Below are 21,493 nucleotides of genomic sequence, written 5' to 3'. Positions count from 1 at the left end.
ATCATTCATTTGAAAGACAATAGTCTCAAGCACGGGCGTTGCTAGGGGGGGGGCTAAGGGGGCTGTAGCCCCTGATCATTTGGTTGTAGCCCTGGATAGAATCTCAGGAGCTACAGCCAAAAAACTAGCTAGCCCCCAGTCCCAACAGTTCCGACATCAGCTTAGCCCCGGGTCTTTTCCAGACCTAGCAACTCCCCTGGTCTAAAGAGGAGCTTTGCATGGACAATGTGAATCTTGGGCTGTTAGGCCAGGGACCATATGCTGTCATTGTTTGCAATTCAGTCTTTGCTACACTCTGTACAAGCACAAATAAATGCATGCCAATATGCAGGAGAGGTGCAATATTCACATCCTCATCTATACTTCCACTTAACATCAACCCTCGGACCACCCCACCCCCACACCTATTTTAACGGAGAGTTTTACGTTTAGTCTATTCAGAGGAAAAACGACAGAAAACTGGCCCTGCAAACAGTAAAGGAGAGTCTTTCATGAAACATAACTCTAGGTTTTTTTTTTATATCAGTGCAACACGCAAGATGGTATAATAGAATATTGTCATACATAGAATTTGACTGCAGTAAAGGTGCAAGGGAAAGGTTAAGTTACTGAACGTTCCAGTTTAATTTAGCAACTCCCACTGGAACACATCCCGAAAAAATCTATTTTTCCAACATAATCTGCTGCAGACAACATAATCTGCTGCAGAGATTGCTCTTGATATCATCTTCATGCCTCTGTAGAGGGGTTAAAAACATCCAGAGAAGGACAGCTTTTTTTCCATTTACAATACAACTATACAGGTTTTATTCCATAAGTGAAGCAAAAGGTTCTGTGTGGACCTAGTGGAAAGGCTAATCAGTCCAAGACCAACAAGCTGAAGAGCAAATCAATAGGCTACGAATAGTTTCCCTAACAATTCCAGGCATCACTGCTGCTTCAGGTCCACAGTACCACGCCAGGGAAAAGTTAAGTGCCACCCCAGACATTCATTGCATTTCATGAACATTTGTATGATTTCATCGACATTCAAACTCCATATTACAGACATTTCATCCACCTGCATCCATTACCCGAGGTGAGGAGGCACAGTCACCACCATTTCATGTCTAGGATGCATTATTTAAAAGAGTTGAATAAATGATTTTGGTGATCTGCAGAACAGCAGCATGCAGTGCATACTGCACAATAATGGCACCGAAACCTTTGTAAAAGCCAAACGTTCCTTCTTCTCGCTTTATAGCAATGATGCAGTCTCTCATGCCCTCATACTGAGTGTTGATTGGGACCACTTCGTAGCCGAGGTCAGTATTGTCTATTATTGTGCGTGTGCCCTGAATGTGCAGCCGGTGCAACACGGTCTCCAGTGGGTAAAGCAGGACATCAGCACAGAGGTTGGCAACAAAGCTGGCAATAAGTTCAGGGAAGTATGCATCCAAAGGGTTCGGAACAAACGTAGCATTATCCTTGAGCTGGTCCTGCGACTTCTTTTTATTCAGTAAAAACAGAACAAATTTTTGGACCGTGGAACTTATGATGTAATGTAGAAGTCCATGCACAACAGTGGGAAAGGTGATGACCATGAGGGGAAGCAGCCGTTTGCTATGTGGGACTCCCATGTTGATCACTCTTCCAATCCCTTCTTTTATGCAATCCAAAATGCCAGCGTTATCCCGAATGATCTCACTCTAGATTTGCACCCAAAAGAAAGACAAACATTAGAAAGTTGGTGAGCAATGTTAAGGACACTTTCTGCAATTCATGTTTTTCAAGTGAAAACGTGCATTACAATCACATTATGTATTGCTAGGCAAGACGACTCCTTTCTGGAAAAGACTGGTTGGCAAACACGCAAGGGAAGTGCTATGCATATTATTAAGCAACAGTTCGTCAAATCATCGTACAGTTTTAAAAAATAACGACAGCTGTATAGATTACAATTAAGCACAATGTTCTTTTAACTTCACTTGCACTCTTTCTTATTCAAAATATTCGAGTGTAGTTTTAATTTAAAAAATTGCGATCTACTTTGGGTGGAGTCATAGTGCTTGATGCTCCTGGCACCAATGTTACTAAGCAAAGTCATTTAGCACCGACTCCGGAAATATAACACTCTCTAGACCGTGACATTCAGGACGAGCCCATCAGAAAACGTTCAGTCTCGCCAGGATCCTCTCCCCACCTAGGCTTGCGTTGAGCGCTTTGAGAGTTCTGTGGAGATACAACGTTTCTAGGGCTAAGCCTTGCTGAGACTGGGTGTGGCTAGAGCAGTTGCTGTGGTGGTTATACCGGGCAAAGGCCTGGGGCACAGATGGGAGGGGGGGGGGGGCACTAATAGACGCCTCTCGAATCTCTCCCCATTGAGAGATGGCAGCGTTATTTGTGTTAATATCACATGCTCAGGTTCGCATCATTTGCAAGATTTTGTCAAATGTTCACATACTCCCATCACATCGCATGTATTGCCATCATATAGCATGGTACTCGCATCCTTGCCAGGTACTCATGCAAATTGACAGTTTTTGCCCACAGATGGCAAAAACGTTCACAGTTTGCTAAGTATATCAATAATTTGACCATATCCTTGCATTATATGCCAGTAATTACCACCGTTTGCAAAGGTCGCCATTATATGCCCAGGTACTCATGCCATTTTCGAAATTACCTTGCAAGCTACTTTAAGAGCAAAGTTACAAACATCCAACAAGTCGTCGACCCAAAGCCCAAGGACATGAGCAACAATATCGTCCAAAATCCAACCCCAGAGACAACCACAATACTGACGACTTGACACCGATCTCAACCAAAGACGTCAAACTAGTGAAAGAAACCAACAAAGTCTGGCTCGCCAGTAGAGCCTTGCCAACCAGATATCTACAAGAACATCCTCAGCAAAGAGCCACCTGCAAAATACTTCCGTAACCTCAAGAAGCATTCACTGGAAACAGGAACAGAAAATAGGCGTTTCAAAGCGGTCTACATTAAACCATTTATCAAAGATTCCTCAGGAAACACAGACAACCCCACCAACTAGCGACATACCACACATCCCCTACAAATGAACAATAAGTAAATACACAGCCAAACTGCTAGAAAACTACGTATATATGGACAAATCCCGACACATGGAAACCAACCAACTACTGGACTAGGCATGTGTGCGCTTCAGGCCTATGAGAGAAACTGAATCAGCTCAAACGACCTAAAAATTAACTTGCACTCCAACATTACTTCCGCCCTGACCCTATTAGACGCTTCAGCAACTTTTGACATAGCCAATCATGCACCCCTCATTAAAAAAGTACAAGAAGCAGGGATAAGCAACACTGCACAGCGGTAGATGAAATCCTTCTGGACCAAAAGAACTGAAACGATCTAGTTACCAGCCTTCAGCTGAACATCACGCACACTCACCTATGGGGTTCTACAAGCCTCACCCCCTCTCACCACTACTCTTGAACCTTTATATGACCCCACTCATGGCACTCACCAAGGGATGCAGACTCGCATGCTACAACTATGCGGAAGCTCCTGAAATCCTCTACAAAAATCGATACCAGCAAGGATGGACAAAACCCTTGTCAACTAGCTCTGACAAATCAATGCATGCAAGAACAACAGCCTTAAACGCAACCGGGGCAAAACTGAAATCATGAACACGCCCAACAAACTTTCTATACAACTGAATATACCATGGCCTACCAAAAAGGGAATCAGACCTGAAGCATCCAAAGTAACGAAAAATCTGACTTTCTATGGACACGACCCAACACTGGAACCTCAAGTCAACAAAGTAGTTAAGAAAAGCTTCTTCCACCTAGTTACTGTAGGGAAGGCATGCTATCACAAGTATGACACTGACACAATGGATACAATTTGTAAAACCTTTATTGAAAATGTTGAGGTCGGAGAAACTAATTTTGCCCTATAACTAAGATGGGAGTAGTCTTGACCATAAAACGATAAACGTAACAGTCCTAGTGGAGTCTGTAAAATCAAAATGGCCTATGCTAATGCCTGCTCTATCTCTTGTACAAAAAGCAAAGGCAAAATCAGTGTTAAAAAGAATAAAAGGTAGTTGAACCAGCTCTCCTCCTCGCGTTAAACTACAGAGTAAGGCTGTCCTTGTAGGCAGGATGACCCACTCTGGCTCGGTTTCTAACACGCTAAACAGTTCCAAAACCATGGATTGAGAGTCGCTTTAAGTCTCTTTTTTTTAACTTTCACAAAATGTATTCTGATGTAAAGTTCACAAAGGTCCCCCTCTGCCGGGCTCAGACCCCTTACAGCACACAGTTCATGTAGGTCCCCCCCCCACCCTCTCTGCCAGGCTCAGACCCCTCACTTGACAGTTCAACACAAACTTGCCAGGGGGTTCCCTTGCCCAAGCTTATTGTACTTTGGGTTTCCCGCTATCGGGATCAGACCCCTTTCGGATGTCGAAGACTTTCACATGTGCGTGGCTCTCTTTACAGACCACCGCAGGACCTCTTCAACTCAAAGTTCACTTTTACTCTCCCTTAATTCAGTTTTGTAGTTTGTTTGGTTTATAGATTCAAACAGTGTATCTTTCACAGACTTTCGAATGGGCTACTTCCTTTCACAGGATCGCCCCATTACTAAGTATCGCTGATCTCACACCTGCCTTTTACTTCAAAGTTCATTCACAGATTTGCCTTTCTTCGCATCTCATCCAATGCGTGCAGCCTTCACTTGTGATATAATGTTGCTACTTCATTCGCTTTAACACACAACGGTCTCAGGTTGCTTGTCAACTCACCGGCTGTGTGCGCTTCTTTCTTGCTTTGCTATCTTCAATTTACAAGGTCAAGATTAGTACCTCAGGCGTGGCCTCGCCTCCCCAAAACTGCCATTCTCCAGGGTGAGCCACTGGCACCCTTGAAACACAATGCAATAGTTACTTGTGGGCTCTGGCCTTCACCACGTGTCTTTCAAGGTCTGTCGGCGGCAACGACCTACAGTAGTCAACCCTTGAGGTGTTCGGGCTGCTGCTCTCGGCGCTTGGTCCGTTGCTCTGCTCCAGTAGGCGTGCCTTCGTCCCGGAAGTTCTGCTCGTACTCTGCCTTAAAGTGTGTCTTTAGGTGTTGCCTTTAATTCGTGTAAGGAGAGCTAACTGGTATCAGGTGTATGCACATCTTGTAAAGTGTCTGACCTGATTAACAGGACATGTCCAGTACGATGTAAGTGTTAGTCTGGTTACTTTCAGTCACCCACCTGATGACTGGTTTGCCCGCCAACTGCCCCCCACCGTCCATACCCATTTGTATCAATCCCCCCCCCCACTTAACTCATTGTGCCGCCATGGTAGCTGCTGCTGCTGCCCCTTCCGCTCTACCCCGTTTGGCCACCATGGAAATGTTAGAGGGGCTCGATACAAAGCCCTGCCTTCCTTTTCCATGGCGGCCATTTTTGTATACCATTTTCTTTTCTTGAACAGGTTGCTACAAGAAGACCCATTCACGCAACGAAAATACTCTAAATTAGCCCCGCCCCAGCCCATGGGACAGTGCTAATAACATTAACCACCCGTTCCAACGGCTGGAACGGGTGGTAATGTCCAAGGGCCTAGGTTAAGGCATTAGCTGAGGGCCCTGGGATGTTACCACCCGTTCAAGCCTTTGGAATGGGTGGTAACTCTTAAGAATAGACTAACTCAACAGTATCTACCTTGGAATGCCCGACTACCTCACCAAAAACTGCACCTGATCCATAATGAAGTAGAAAGTCTGCTCCTAAGACTCAGCAAGAGAACACATCACACCTGCACTAAGATCCCAACACTGGGGGGGCGTGGCCAGCAGGCAAGCAATGAGGACACAAACCTTCGAGAGCTCCTGTGGCTGCCGGCAGATATCCTGAATTAACATCCTGTTTTAAAAGGCAGAATGTGGAAGAAATGCAGCCGCTTGGAGCTGGCCATACAGAGACTCATTGGTTGAAGTATGAAGTGCTGAACTTGCCTCCTGACAGAGTAATCGAAGAGGGAACACTGACACTGTTGAGTTAACTGCACTTATCAAGATGGCTGCTACCCAGTAATCACTACCGTGAAGGACAGACACAGCGAGGTAGCCACCTGAGACAGGATAGCACCCGAAACATATACTCCATCACTCAGTCCCACCCGCTTGCACCAAGACCAACCCCCATCCTCCCCTGCCACCTGAAACTTTAGGACCAGACAGGTTGCGCACTGTTTGCCAGACGATTGTGACCCAGCCCACCCAGAATGTTGCAGGCTGCCAGTGAGCATACCATCCCTGTGATCTGTGAAGAATTGGAGAAGGAAATCGGAGGAGGCTAGGAGAAGCAGGATCTCCCGCCGATGCTGCGAGTAACCAGCGGCTGTGTGCAACAGCAGCTGGGTGACCCGGAAAGGAAGGAGACGCCAAATTACAAAATCCCCAGCAACAACAAGGAAGAAACTACCTGCTCTGTTGGAGGAACGCACACAGCGGTGGGAGGCACAACCGCAGGACTCTCCACCGCCCGCTCAGAATAAGAGCCCTACAAACATTAGTGCCTCTTGGAAGAGGAAGACTACCAGCGGGAGCAAAGGTAAAGATGGAGTGGCAACTGGGAGGCACTGGACAGGGGGAGAAGCAGCGGGGTCCCTGGTGGCCCAGCAGAGCCTGTAGGTCACTCTGTAAGAGCCTCACCATGATACACAGACGGACAGAGGGGAATCAGTGAAGGAACAGTGGAAGGATATGACTAGAGTGAAAAAGGGCCCCATAAGGAACAGAATATGGGAACCTCCCCCAGCACACCTAGACAGCACGGGTGTCTAGAAAACTAACATAGAAGCCAGATACCGCCGCACACCGGAACCAGGACACTTCATGCAATGTCACTGTCGGAATCGTGATCACTAATAGATGTGCCCCTTCCAACACATGCACTATACTTTATCCTGGACCCACAGAGTGCTCTGGAGATACCAGGCAACACCGCCCTACATACTCACCCCCCCACAGGAAAATAACATTTGCAGTTGCTCCAAGGACCCTGGACTAACAGCACAGTACAGTGTTTGCGGCGCTATTGGCAAAAAGACTCACTAAACCGATGAGAATTACCACTAGGCCCCAGTGTGGTCCTCGCTGAGACCTGACAATCTGGGAGCATTGCACAGATATTGGGACTCAGACGGACTCTGCGCTTGGAAATTCCAGCTGCCCGTGCCAACTTCCCCCGGACCATGAGAACTACTATATAAGGTCAGTACACCAGCGTTGCATCGCAGTGGCGCAAGCGACAGGGCCCCCCCTGGACCAAACGACATCGGACAGAACTGCCTCCGCAACTATACCCATTGCACCCTATTTGGATGAAACCTCCCCCGCCCAAGACTCCCGAGTGGTCCAGATACACCTAATAAAGGACCTTCGAGCAGACAAGAGACAAAGCTTGGATAAGCCAAATCGCATAGCGCCCTATCATAAGCACAACATCACCCAATACCATACCAAACTTATCACTGTCAATTTTACTGCCTCAACAATTGCTGACATTTGGGTCCTGCTTAAGTAAACTATCAATAATCCGCTCTTAAAGATAAACGCATCATGGTCAAAGACAAAATTAAAAAAGCCTCCACCCAGAGCAAAATGGAGAAGTATGCGACATCTGTAGCGGCTGCTCTCGCTGACCAAGCAACGCCATGTGACACGGTGGCGATGGAGGAAACCATCTCCTTAAAGGACGTCATGAACGCCATAACCAATTCCCACACTTCTACGGAAAAGAAAATGGATGGCATCAGTGCGGATGTGTCGCTTCTACACCATGACCTCCAAAAACTGTCCTCTCGTACAGGGGAAACAGAACGCTGCATCTCAGAAGCAGAAGGATGGACTCCACAATATGGAATCGATGTCCAGGGTGATGGGGCAGCTGAAGACAATGGAAGAACGTGTGGATGAAGGAGAGGGCATGTCACGGCACAATAACGTTTGCATCCTGGGACTGCCCGAGAAGACGGAGGGAGCGAACATGGAGCTATTTCTTGAACAGTGGCTGATGGATATGTTTGCACCCAAAACATTCTCAAATTTCTTCTCCATTGAACAGGCTCACTGCATGCCAATGGGACGACCTACTCCAGGCGCGCCACCACATACAGTCATTGCTAAATTATTAAATTACACAAACCGTGATGCGCTACTTCAAATGGTGCACGCCAAAGGATCAATCACATACAATGGGTCCCGGAAGACTAAGATAATAATGCAATTGTCTGAGGGTGCGCCAGTAATCTCTGAGCTCTGAAACGAAGGAGCAATGGAACTGCTGTGGGTTGAATAACTGCTGTTTGGCCCAGCGCACCTCTCCCCCAAGTTTGACTGGTTGCGCTGCTAAGCTTATCTGCTTTGCTACGATAGGCAACACGGATTGTACTTTTTCGTTTGGTTGCTGATGGCCGACTGTTTCAACTATCAACAAATGTTCGGGCGACAGATGCTTCGGGTTGGGGAGGAGAAAGGAGTTTTGTTGTTTTTGTTCTGGTTCTCCGATCGACCCGTTGCATACACAAATAAGGTACTCTCCTCATGGTACTTGCCAATCGAACAAGTTACTTTCTTACCCGGTAACGTTCTTTCGATGGGATGTTCCAACGATGTATTCCACATCTATGACAGGTAATCACAACAGCTGTGCTGCTTTGGAAAATGTTTGGCGTCTGCGTCGATGACGTTGATACGCTGTCCTCGAGGGCCTCCGTCGAGCCGACGTCACCGGATGTTATAAGTAGGACGCACGACGCCCGTAGCCTCAGTTGTAGTTTTTTCCCAGAACGTGTGTGTGATGCTGGAAATGCATCGGAGGGACAGGGCCTCCGTATCCTTATCCTTTACTGCCTTTTTATCGTGTGTTATGTCGTGTTTTCCGAGCAGGAGTTCATGTGGGACTCCTGGCGGTGCAGCTCTCTCTCTTTTGATTTGGTGAACAGACCCATGGGATACCCTTACGGCACCCATGGGTAGGGGTACAACCCTGTGCTCCTAGTGTATGTTTTAGGGCCCCTGTGGGTGGCCCGCTGAGCAGGGTATGGGCTGGTGGCAGCTCCATGTTGAATTTGACAGGTGCCCTGAGTATCCTCCATTTTGGGATATCCAGGCCCTGCCATTGGAATCAGTTGATTCCTGATGGAAAACAGGATGGCCCCTGTGGCCTCTTGCTTTCTATTGCCCGTTACCTTGTTTTCCCAAAGTCCTGGGAAGCCCTGACTCTGTCCCTTCCCCCTGACTGGCTGTTGGGTGGAAGTTCCATATATGGTGTTGTGAAGTCCAGACTGGCTGGAGCCTTCCCAGTGACTATGTTGTGGGTGGGACCTGGGTGAATGGAGTGTGTGACCAATGTGCACTTCTTGTTGTGGCTGTCTGGTTTCTGGTATGAGAGACAAAGACTGAGACAGCCCTGCCCGAAACTGGCCTGAATGCAGTGTGTAGTGTTGAATAGCTGGGTGGGTACTTGTCCGAATCCACATTCCTTGTTGTGAGTGTCTGAGAGGGAGGAGGATGGCCTGAATGCACTGTGTGCCTGATTGGCTGACTGACTGCATGAATGCCCTTCTGTAGGATTGGCTGCTGCGCGTGACCCAGCAGTGTGGATGAGAGACAAGATAATATATCTGGGGACCTCTCACCACTGGAAATTGTTCAGAAGCTGTGTCTACAGTTAAAGAGTAACTGGAACTGCTGATCCTCGACGGCCAGCTGGAAGAAGACTTGCTGTTACATTTGCTTCGACCCGATCTGAAAGCTGCCGAACTCATCAAGGACTGATCCGAGAGAGGACCTGGTAAGGCGCCCTCTTCCCGTGCTCCGAGGGACCATCAAGCACTGCTAACCTTCGGCGAAGCTCCCTGGAAGTCAGACCCTCGAAAGGCTGCCGACCCGAGACGGGACCGCTGTGGAGAACGAAGCAAAACACCCGGACTTCGCCGCTGTCGAAGTCCATTGCCGTCGACCAGGGTTCGCAGGTTGTGTAACCTCTGGAGGCCCGTCGAAGTTGTGTTGCCCAGCCGTGGGGACCACTTGACGCCATGCCACCGACGACCGGAGCCACCCACTCCTTTGCCAAAGAACATTTGAATCGAAGGACTCCCTTGTCCTCAACGTCGACCGCTTTGTCCCGCCGTAGAAAGTCAAGGACGACCAACGCGCCGAGGAGAATCTGCCGGTGGGTTTCCCGCCACCTGAAGGCCACAAAGACTTTGACGACTCGACACCCTTGCTGGGCCACAGTCCTTCTGAAACTCTTTGCGGTCCTGAACAATCAATTGCCGAGGTGCCCCGCACACCTCATCCTCGCAGGACGTCGCTGACGAGCACCGCCTGGATCGACGCCGTGGTCTCGGCACCCTCGAACTTCTCATCGCCGCCGTGGACGACAAGTTCACCATCTTCGACGCCATTCGAAGATCTGTGGCTCCTGCTTTAAAGGGAGTCACTCAAGAAGGATCCTTCGACGCGTCTTCGAAGAACTCTACTCCACCAGGTACATTTGGGGGGGGGGGGGGGTAAAACCTTATAGGAGGAAATAAGACTAGTGAACAATATATGGACTGGGCTTGTGCTATAGATCTTTATTTTACAGGTTGCCCAGGTGGGGGGGGGGGGGGGGGATCTAAACACAGAACTGTGTCTATTGGTAGGGGCCAGTATTCTGCCCATTGTTTCAACCCTCTTGCGATCCTTCCTATCTCTATAGCTGGTTCCCTGGTTATTGATCTGTGTGACATTTTAACCGTACAGTTTATGCACTTTAATGATATTTGATAACATTGGTGGTACCACTTTAGAATTGTATATATTTATCATTGTTGATTTCCGAGTACAAAGTGCGTTATTGTGATCGTGTACATACCTTTGAATATTAATTATATAAAGACTGTTTTCAATAATACAGTGTGTGGACATTCCTTTTGTGGGGTTCGGGGACTACACTGTACTTAAGAACCAGCCCGCATCACCTCCTGAGAAGCTAGGCCTTGATTGCTCGTCCATTGCTACCACAATAGAGAATCTTGGCTGGGGTCCTCTGGTTCTCTCCTCTACCATATAGAGAGCGGAAGTACAGGTACCCCCCACCAGTATCTTTACAGTGTGGCACCAATCTTCTGCCAGTATGACTACAGAAAGCCTTGCGGAAGCGGAAGCTGCAATCGCATAAGAAATTCTGTAGAGGGGCAGGCTGGGAGGGTACGATGTGAAATACGTGATCAGAACATCCCATTGAAAAAACGTTACTACGGAAAGGACCGCAACTAAAAATACAGTTTTCAATGTCAACAGTCTCAAAGGATAAGAATGTAAAGGCTCAAACAGAGCTCCCATTAGGAATTTTAGAACCAGGTTCAAATCCCAACCGGGCACCTGGAAAGGTGACGGTGGGAATACATTAGTGAGCCCTTTCAGAAACAGAGAAATCAAAGGAATTTTAAAATAAGAACACTCCTCAGATGAGCGCTTAAATATGGACAGCGCCGTCAGGTAACCTTTAATGATACCCACTTGCAGGCCCTTGTGGGCTAACAAAAGCAAAAAAGACAGAACCACAGGAATGGCACATGAAAAAAGGATCCACATTCTTAACCTTGCACCGGTCGCAGAACTTCCTCCAACGGCAACGGTACAGGGACTTCGTGGCAGGCCTCCTGGCCGAAAGCAACACCTCCATCACGTCTTCAGGGAGGTCCCAATCCTTATACCTCAACCTTTCAGAAGCCAAGCATGAAGGATGAGGGACTTGACCTCTGGATGGAGAAAATGACCCCCCCCTCCCGTGAGAGCAGATCGCCTCAGTAGGGATAACGGCGTGGAGGGCAGATGGACATGTCGAGAAGGTCTGGGTAACACATTCTCCTGGCCCATGCTGGAGCAATGAGAATCATTCAGCAACCGAACCTCCGTAACCTCTGCAGCACTTGCGGAATGATGGGGACTGGAGGAAACGCATGCAGCAGTGGGAAGGACCACTCCACTACGAAAGCGTCCCCCGATGCTCCTCTTGGGGGAAATTCCCGCCAGCAGAATCTTTTGCACTTCTGGTTGACACTGGTGGCGAAGAGATCCACTTGTGGGATTCCCCCAAAGGATGAAGATTTCCAGGAGAATCTCCTGAGCAAGCTCCCACTCGTGAGAGACTGTGCTCTGCCTGCTCAGAGCATCCGCCGCCGCGTTTTCGTGTCTGGCCAGATGAACTGCCGAGATCGAAATTTCCTGCTGGATGGCCCAGAACCAGAGCTGCATCGCCTCTCTGCACAGAGGGAGAGACTGTCCCCCCCCCCCTTTTGTTGAGGTAGTGCACGTTCACTGTATTGTCCGTCAGAATCAGGACATTCTTCCCCAGCATAGACGGCAGAAAAGCCTTCAGGTCTAGCCTGACGGCCCTCAGCTCCAACAGATGGATATGGAGTCTGGACTCCAACGGAGACCAATGACCGTTGACTGTCAACTCATTGGCATGAGCTCCCCATCCTGTGAGGGATGCGTCCGTCACGATCGTCACCTCTGGCAAGGGTAGCCAAAATTGAGCCCCCTTCATCAGATTGCCTTCGACGGCCCACCACAGAAGATCCTGGGCGACCGAGGGCAGCACCTGAATGGGATCCGACATCCTGCCGGAGGACTGTGACCACTGCCTCTTGAGAGCCATGAGGCCGAGCAACGTCAAGAACTCTGCCGGGAGACTCTGGGCATGTTCAAACTTGTTCACCATCTGCAGAATGTGAAGAGCCCTCACCTGGGGAGGAAAACACAGCCCCAGGGATGTGTCGAGCACTGCTCCGATGTACTGGAGCCGCTGGGTAGGTGTCAAGTGGGACTTCTTTAAGTTGAGGGAGAAGCCCAGCCTGTGAAAGGAGTGCAAGGTGACTGACAGATGACCCAGGACTTGCTCAGGTGAGCGCGCCCTGATCAACCAATCGTCCAGGAAGGGGTAGACCTGAATCCCCCCTTTCCTGAGATACGCTGCCACCACCACCATAAGCTTGGTGAAGACCCTCGGGGCAGAGGTCAATCCGAACGGCAGGACCCGAAACTGAAAGTGCGACACGCCAACCGCGAACCTCAGGTACTTCTTGTGCTTGGGCTGAATCGGCACATGAAAGTAAGCGTCCTTGAGGTCGAGAGACACCAACCAGTCCTGAAGTTGAAGGGCCTGGAGGACTTGAGAGAGAGTAACCATCTTGAACTTGTCCTTCCTAAGGAGCTTGTTCAAACCACGCAAGTCCATGATGGGTCTCAATCCCTCGTCTTTTTTCGGAATAAATAAATATGGGGAATACCATCCCTTGCTACTCTCGCTACAGGCACCAGTTCTATGGCGCCTTTCTCCAGCAGGAATTTGATTTCCTGCGCAAGGAGCTGATCCAGACTCTTCAAAGAGAGATTCCCTGGTGGATTGTCGTGAGGCCTCTGCCGGAAAGGAAGACAGTAGCCGTGGGCTATGATCTCCAGAACCCACACATCTGAAGTAATGGCAAGCCATTCTACAAGATGCTGCGCCAGCCTTCCCCCAACCAGCGAACCATGGGACATGGCCTCATGACTGAGCTGAAGCGGCTGCGGCAGTGCCTGAGGGCAAAGAGGCAACTGCTCAAGCGGCCTCGGCACCTCGAGAACCCCGTTTTCCACCTCTGGTACTCCTACGTTGGCCCCTTTGACTGGCCGCTCCTCTCGATCTACCAAAAGACGAGTATTATCCAAAGAAACCTCCCCTCATTGCTGTCCCCTAGGACGAAAAGGCAGAGGTTGGCAGTCTGCAGCGCTCAACGACTTCGCTGCAGCCTTTGAGGTCTGCAACCTCTTAAGGCTCTCGTCAGCCTTGCTGCCAAAAGGATGCACACCATCAAAGGGCATGTTGAGAAGCCGGGCTTGAACGTCAGAAGCAAACCCCGACTTCCGCAACCAGGGAAATCTGCACATCATGGTGCTCGCCGCCATGGACGGGCTGACACAGTCTGCTATGTTCAGACCCGACTGAACAGATTCACACATGGCATCCTTGCCATCCTGAACGAGGGCCAGAAAACCATCCCATTCCTCCCCTTCGGGTTTATGTTCAGCCGCCAAAGACACACAATTCCACAGAGTGTGAGTGAAACGTGCTAAGGCAGACACGGAGTTGGCTGCCTGTAAAGCCATACCTCCTGAAGAAAACACTTTCTTCGCCCAGCCATCAAAACGTTTGTCGTACCTATCAGGAGGGATGGTAGGGTACAACGCCTGCTTTGGCGGGGCCGTAGCCGCCTGCAACACCAAACTCTTGAGAGTGGGGTGCGTCGTCAAGCAGCAGGGGTCGCTAGCCATATGAAATGGCAGCACCGGGTCAGTGGGTGGACCTTGGTCAAGGAGATCTGTCAGGTCATCCTGCAGAAAATCCACTGGTGGCGCCGACCACCCCAAGTACTCAGTCACCCTCGACATGAGGCGCCTGTACGAAGATTCAGCATGCGTACCAGGCTCAGGCCTGCTAAACACGACCTCTGGGGAGGTATGAAGACCACTGGCGTCGTGCAAAGACTGATGCAGGTCTTCCAACTGGTTATGACCAGATAACAGGTCGTCATCCACCTCCGAGATATAATCCAGAGGCTGGAATAAATCATTGGATGAGGGCACAGAAAAAGGTTCAAATACAGGCTTGACTGACTTCTTCAGGGCCTTCCTTGGAGTTTCCACCGATGCACCTCCGGTAAAGCCTCCACAAAAGGCGTTGAGGGCTTCGACGGTATCGGAGTCGACGTCGAGCGTGGCGCCGATGGCTTCGACACAGGCCTCGAGGGCGGTGCCCGAGCGTGTCCTTCGACGGCCTCGGTGCCGATGGCATCGACGACTTCCTCGGAGGCGGAGCCTTGAGAGAGTCCCTCAACGGACATGGCGCTGATGGCGTCGACATCTTCTTAGAAGACCTCACAGGTTCCGTCGGTCTCGAGGGCGTCGAGGACCAGGACCTGGAGCGGGCATGGCTAGAGCGATCCACCTTGTCCGATCGGGACCTCGAAGGCTCCCAATGATCGCGCCAACCGCCTGAGCCCGAAGGCGTGCAAGCGGTGGCCCTAGCACGTTCCCTGACGGCTGTGATTGGAAAATCACCATCATCTCCGTACAAAATGCATCCCATTCCGCAGGAGACGAATGCTTGTTGGGACAAGCAACCCGCCGTCTGGCGGAGTCCTCGGACGAGGAAGACGACTGGTGATGGCGCTTCCGTAAGTGCCTCGACGAGGCAGAGGAATGTGGGAACCACTCCGGGACCGAGACCCCCTGGACTTACGCCGACGACGCGGAGAGTCGCCCTTCAAATCGTCGGTCGAAAGCCCAGCGGATTTCGACTTTCGGGGATTGGAAACCCTACCTACAGTAGGTTTCTTCTTCAGCTCCCCAAAGGCCTTCGACGTTAATGACTGCCAATCGTCGCAGTCATCGGTGGAGTGGTCCTCGCCGAGGCACCAGAGGCAGACATCGTGCGGGTCTGTAAGTGACATCTTGGAACCGCAGTCCCGACACTTCTTGAATCCCGACCACAGGGTAGAAGACGAAGACATGATATCTTCACAAACACCAAGTTCGAAGAACCGATAGAAGTAACAGAAGAACAGAGGCGCGCCGAGATCGCTGAAGTGAACACGTACACGGAAAAAAACGGAACTGAGACTACGGCATTGTGCGTCCTACTTATAACATCCGGTGACGTCGGCTCGATGGAGGCCCTCAGGGACAGCGTATCGACGTCATCGACGCAGGAGCCGAAAATTTTCCGAAGCAGCACAGCTGTGGTGATTACCTGTCAGATGTGGAATACGGAGGAACCAATCCCTTCGAAAGATGCATACTATGTTCCTGGACTCAGAATGGCAGAGTTTTATACGCTTCCCACATCACTTCTGGACTAACTGCCGTACCATTATTGATTCCAAAATAGGTGGTTGTTTTGTCTCAGATATCATCTGTGGTTCTCTCTAGGCTGGACTATTGCAACAGCCTCTTTTTAAATCTGCCTGCTTCTACTCTCTGCCCTCTGCAACTCATCAGAAGAGGACTGCGTGACTTGTCCTTGGCCTCAAACCCAGGGATCTTACCGCTCCTGGACTGAAATGTCTGCACTAGCTCCCAGTGGCTGTGAGGAATAAGGTGAAAACCCTCTGCATTATGCACAAGGCCTTTTGGGACCTGGGACCTCCGTACCTTCAACTGTCACTTCCTAAATGTCTCTCGGCTCGAGCTCTTCCCTCAGCTGCCTCCAATTCCCTCAGGGTCAGTCGCTTCTGCAAGCAACCAGTTGGTGGTAGATCTTTCTTCGGATGGGGCCCTCCCTCTGCAACAGCCTCCCTGAAACTTGAGGAGAACCATCACCGGTTCCGGATGCACCTCAAAGCCTTTCTCTTTGCTTCTGCTTTTTCTCCTCCTCTCCCCTGCTGACTTCCTGGCTGAAAACGATTCTGCACTGGTTACCTGGCCACTCTCTGATGTCGGTCCCAGACCACCTATCCCCACCAGTTGCACCCCTGCACTGCCTTTCTGGCAAACCCCGCACTTGGGGACTGTTTTCTGTATCCCTAATAGTTCCACCACCACCTGATGTCTGCATTTATCCTTGCACTTGCCACCATCGGCCAAGGTAGTAGTTGTTTAATCGCCACGATGGGGGCGGGGTAGGTCTATTTGTCTTTAGCTCTATCATTGGGGCAAGTGGTCAGATATTCCCAGAGGAAGCAGATTCGCTGTAACCGCTCTATGTGCATTTAGCGTTGGGAGAAAGAAATAGTCCAGCCCTGAGAGGGAGGCATGGACTCCAGAGCGGTAGGAATATTCACACTCCAGAGAGTGTAGTTCCCGCCAGACATCACTCAGGCCAAGTGCTGAAGCGAAAGCAGCCAGTTTTGTACGTGCTTTGGGATTCCTGCCTCGTACGTGTGTGAACTAGCGTCACGTCCATGACATCATTTAAATCCCCACCGAGGACCCAAGGTCTGACCGATGAGCTGTGATTATGGGTATTATGTTGTCAAACAGCTCTGTTGTGAGTGGCGGTGGGGAATATATTGCAAGTATTGCTAAAGTCTCACCCCATAGTGCACCCTGTAGTAACACAAATCTGCCCCTGCGGTCTTGTTCAACCAGGAATAGGGTGAAAGGGAACCCTTTGTGGAGCAGAATCAAGAGCCCATGGAGAAACCTGCATGAATTGTGGTGCGAAAGTTTGAACATCAAAAAAGGGTGCATCTTGTGCCGGCTGGGTGTGTTTCAATGAGAAGAGCGATGTTGGGGGAGTGTCGGTTAAGGAATTGTGTAACCAGGCGCTGTTTAATCCCAGTGTCTAGGCCATTAACATTCCATGTGTGGAGTTTTAGGGATTTCATGCTATCTCTGGCCATTCTGTATCCAGAAACATAGTATGCATCTGATTGGCAAGTACCATGAGGAGAGTGCCTTATTTGTGTACGCAGTGGTGCAGGCAAGTGAGATGGGTCAATTGGAGAACCAGAACAAAAACAACAAAACTCCTTTCTCCTCCCCTGCCCCTCCCTATACTCCGCCCCAACCCGAAGCATCTGTCGCCCGAACATTTGTTGATAGTTGAAACAGTCGGCCATCAGCAACCAAACGAAAACGTACAATCCGTGTTGCCTATTGTAGCAAAGCTGATAAGCTTAGCAACGCAACCAGTCAAACTTGGGAGAGAGGTGCGCTAGGCCACACAGTAGTTATTCAACCCGATATGGCCGGGTTGGTCGGAATGGGTGTTGGCCGGGATTGTAACGATTGGCGACACTCACAGAGGGTAAACTAACCCCTTTTGAAGATCTAACAAATAGATATGGTCTCCCTGGTACTGAACACTACCACTACCTTCAGCTCGCCCATGCACTGCACATGTTCTCTCCCCACACTCTTGGATATGCCAGAATGTACATCACTGGAACTAAATGTGCTCTTGGAGCACATACCTATCAAGGTCACTTCCACAATATATAATGTTATAACTGCCTTTGCAACACCAGAATTGTCCAAACACAAAACAAAATGGGAAATGGATGTCGGAACCATAGAACCAGAGGACTGGATAGTTGGGTTATATTCATGTCTAAAGCGCACGGTCGCCCAAAGGCATCATGGCACTGGAGAGGGAGATCAAGTTACCCAGGTATTAAGCCTCAGAGGGAAACCTAGAAGAGCGTGGTTTTCTGTGCTCTTCTAAAGGCCAGATGATTATAATTTTTACTCAATAGGGGTGGTAAGCCATTCCAGAGGTTGGCAGCAACTATTGAAAAGGCGCAACCACCTATCCTAGTGCGGCAAAACCTCAGGACAGCAAGAAGATCAGCAGTTGAAGAGCAAGACACCGTTCAGGCTGATGGCATTGATGTGTCCATCTCCTCTTACAATCTCCTCTTACAATCTCCTCGTGACTCCGTCTGATACAACTTAAAGTCTTGCATAGAGTGACAGAGTCGCGTTGTATCGCTGGAACCGAGCCACTAGCCCCAATTGCCTTCAATGTCACCAAGGGGAGGGTAAGTTCTTTCATATCCTATGGGGATGCCCCAGATCCTGTGATATTAGCGACAATGCTGTAATAAATTAAATGAAGTGTCGGGACGTGAGATGCCAATGGACCCAAAGATGATGCTGTTGGGAATTGGGGCGGAAGGGACCACTACGTGTTACGAAAGGCCGTTTCTTTCCACAACCATAGGGCTGATTAAGCGTGATATAGCCAAGCTGCGAGGATCCCATGACACCACCTATTTGCGCAATGGATAGCGGATGTAAATGTGTGTATCGCTATGGAACAACGTATATACATGGCAAGAGGGTGGCCCAAAAAAGGCGAAGAAGATCGGCACAAATGGGAAGAATTAAAAAAGGTTCTGACACAGATACTCCGAACCGTGGGGCGGGAGATGGGTGATAACTGGAAGTGAGGAAACAGAATGTGGATTTGACTGATATGTGATGGTAAAGTGAATGTTTGTTATATGTACTTCTAAAATCAATAAAATGTTATATTACATTTTTTTTTAAAAAAAACAACACTGGCTACCAGTCAACACAGCAATTCAAGGCCAAGCAGCAGCATTCCTGCAAGAGCAAATCTCCCTCTAGAGGCCAAAAGGAACACTGAGGTCTAGCAATGACATTGGTCTTGAACCGAAACAATATTCGAAAATGAAAAATGGTGGATGAACCTTGTCAAACATCTCAACAAATTGAATGCCCTCCCTCCCCCAAAGGGAATACACACAATAGGAACACCTGACGTTTAGAAATCCCTAAAACAGGTCTTTGATTTGTCAACCTTAATCGCCAAACCATGGCTCATGGTCAAAGAGAAGCACGCAACTTTAATGCAAAGAGGTTTAGAACGAAGTACCGGGTTTTGGCTCTGGATTACCGCGTCACAGGACTCAAGCTGATTGACCTACCCGTGAAAGGGCGACCCAATATTGTTAACCACTGTACAATGGGTTTGAGTATACTCAACTGATGCAACAACGATTCAACCCTATTTCCTGGTACGAGGACTACCGCATTTTCCCCCCTTTAACCCAATTTAAACTCTCCACACTCCTGCCAACACACCACACACTGACCAACTACGCCACCCTCACATGATACAAGCCATTTATAACATGCCTGTACACAAATGTTTCTAGGCGCGACATGGCAACCACAAGAACACACACCAACACCAAATATCTACACCACCTCCAATAACTCTCACAATCACAATACAGACAATGCATCCTACTCCACGGGCCCACAAGGCCACCCATACAAACACGAGCACCCGCACATTCACCAATCCATACCCCCTAGTAGCAAACCAACACAGAGTAACTATTTTTTCCCCAAGTGAAACTACCAATACAACAGCAAAAGCACTTGTGCACTCTCCCTCTCCTCCCACTAACAAACCCACCCATTCCTCTTTTTCAGATCCACCTGAGCTCCTGGAGACCAAGCAAGTGTTAGTGGAGAGTGATATAAATCCCATAAACATAGCATACTGGCATCATATACTCACTCTTACCATGGACCATATTTTACCCTTCTATGCCCATGTACTCAGACCACTGACAGATATGGTTACCATTTGCCCAAGTACTTGCATCAAATGACATGACTGGAAGAGAAAGCTTTAGTCCCCTCTCTCCAAAATAGTGCTTTAAAAGGTGCTCTTAGGCCCAAACCATGCAACTTAACCGTATGTCGTGGAACTGCACCCATTTTCTTAGCTCCTTATTTTTTTTCCACACCCCAGCCCCTCCCCCCCACCCATTCTTCTCCTGGAGCATTTGGACAGCCTTGGTAAACACTAACAATACCTTAACCAATATGTATTTTAAAATAATTGTCTTAGCTCGATTACATTTCCTATTGCTGTTTCTAATGGTTGGAAGACAAGTTCACACAGCAGCAATAGATGTCTAGGAGAGTGCTCTTTGTTAATTACATAAAAATGAGTTAATGACAACGAGTTCATGTTTGTAATATTGTGGTCTATGTTGTCTATTTACTAATTAAGTACAAATCAAAAAACTATTTAAAATCGCAAGAATTGTATGAGGGTGGGGAGGGAAAGCAGGGTTTGCGCATACATATTAATGTACCACATTCCATTTAGGAGCTGGGTGTCCAGTCCTAAAGTTTACTTTACATTTTGGGGCTTATAGTTCAGGATTTCTGCATTTTAAATCCAGGACAAGCCCCAGAATACAAATGAATAAAACTGGCATACACAACCTCCCATATGAAGTGGGTCACGCTGGCATGTATGGCTGCTGTATGGGAGTGAGGCGTGTAAGGAGGGGGGGGGCGCATTCTTTTGCTGTTCCATGGACGCATCATTGTCCAACTAGGACAACTAAACCGACCCGGATCGTGGAAGTACTAGGACTACTCAAAGTGGAAACTGGAATAGTGCAGAATCATGGACAAACTTTATGTTGATGAAACATGGGGCAGGAGCGAAGAGTTGTAAACACCATGTTTGGAAGTTGGGGAGCAATAAGGGAATAGTTTCTTACCTGTAACTCCATTTCTCCAGCATTGGTATCTTTCATGGATTCACATGCTTAGAATATTCCCCAACGACAGACTGGGAACCCTCGGTAATCTTATAAAGCCGTTTCCCATAGGAAACGTTCGACACTTTCGTGTCCCATCTACGTCGTTTTGGGCCGCGCACGCATGCCCCACTAGGACGTAGCGGTAAAAATGCCCCGCCCCCGCGGCTCCCTTCAGATTTCGACCCCTCCAAAGCAGAATGGGGTGAAACCAAGAACTACAAGACGATTGCATTTAGGGGAGGCCGGCGGGCGCAAGTGAATCTATGAAAGATACCAATGCTGGAGAAATGGAGTTACAGGTAAGAAACTATTCCCTTTTCCAGCATTGGCTCTTTCATTTTTTCACATGATTAGAATAGAATGCCCAGCAGTGATCCTGAAAAAAGG

The 21,493-nt window shown here is 48.9% G+C and overlaps 1 protein-coding gene across 1 annotated transcript in view; it reads right to left on the bottom strand.

Moving 5' to 3' along the window:
* Positions 1-503: 503 nt before the first annotated feature.
* SLC25A46 (solute carrier family 25 member 46) overlaps positions 504-21,493 on the bottom strand; it is a 410,387-nt gene continuing 389,397 nt past the window's right edge. Inside the window, exon 8 of the mRNA XM_069625486.1 lies at positions 504-1,688. Within this exon, the coding sequence (XP_069481587.1) occupies positions 1,110-1,688 (579 nt within the window). The 3' untranslated portion in view covers positions 504-1,109. The remainder of the gene's footprint in view (positions 1,689-21,493) is intronic.

The sequence above is a fragment of the Ambystoma mexicanum genome, chromosome 6p, assembly GCF_040938575.1.
Source record: "Ambystoma mexicanum isolate Mex_15411 chromosome 6p, UKY_AmexF1_1, whole genome shotgun sequence".
Taxonomy (NCBI): Eukaryota; Metazoa; Chordata; class Amphibia; order Caudata; family Ambystomatidae; genus Ambystoma; species Ambystoma mexicanum.
The sequence above is the reverse complement of the archived record's forward strand: the minus strand, read 5'-3'. Positions and strand labels throughout refer to the sequence as shown.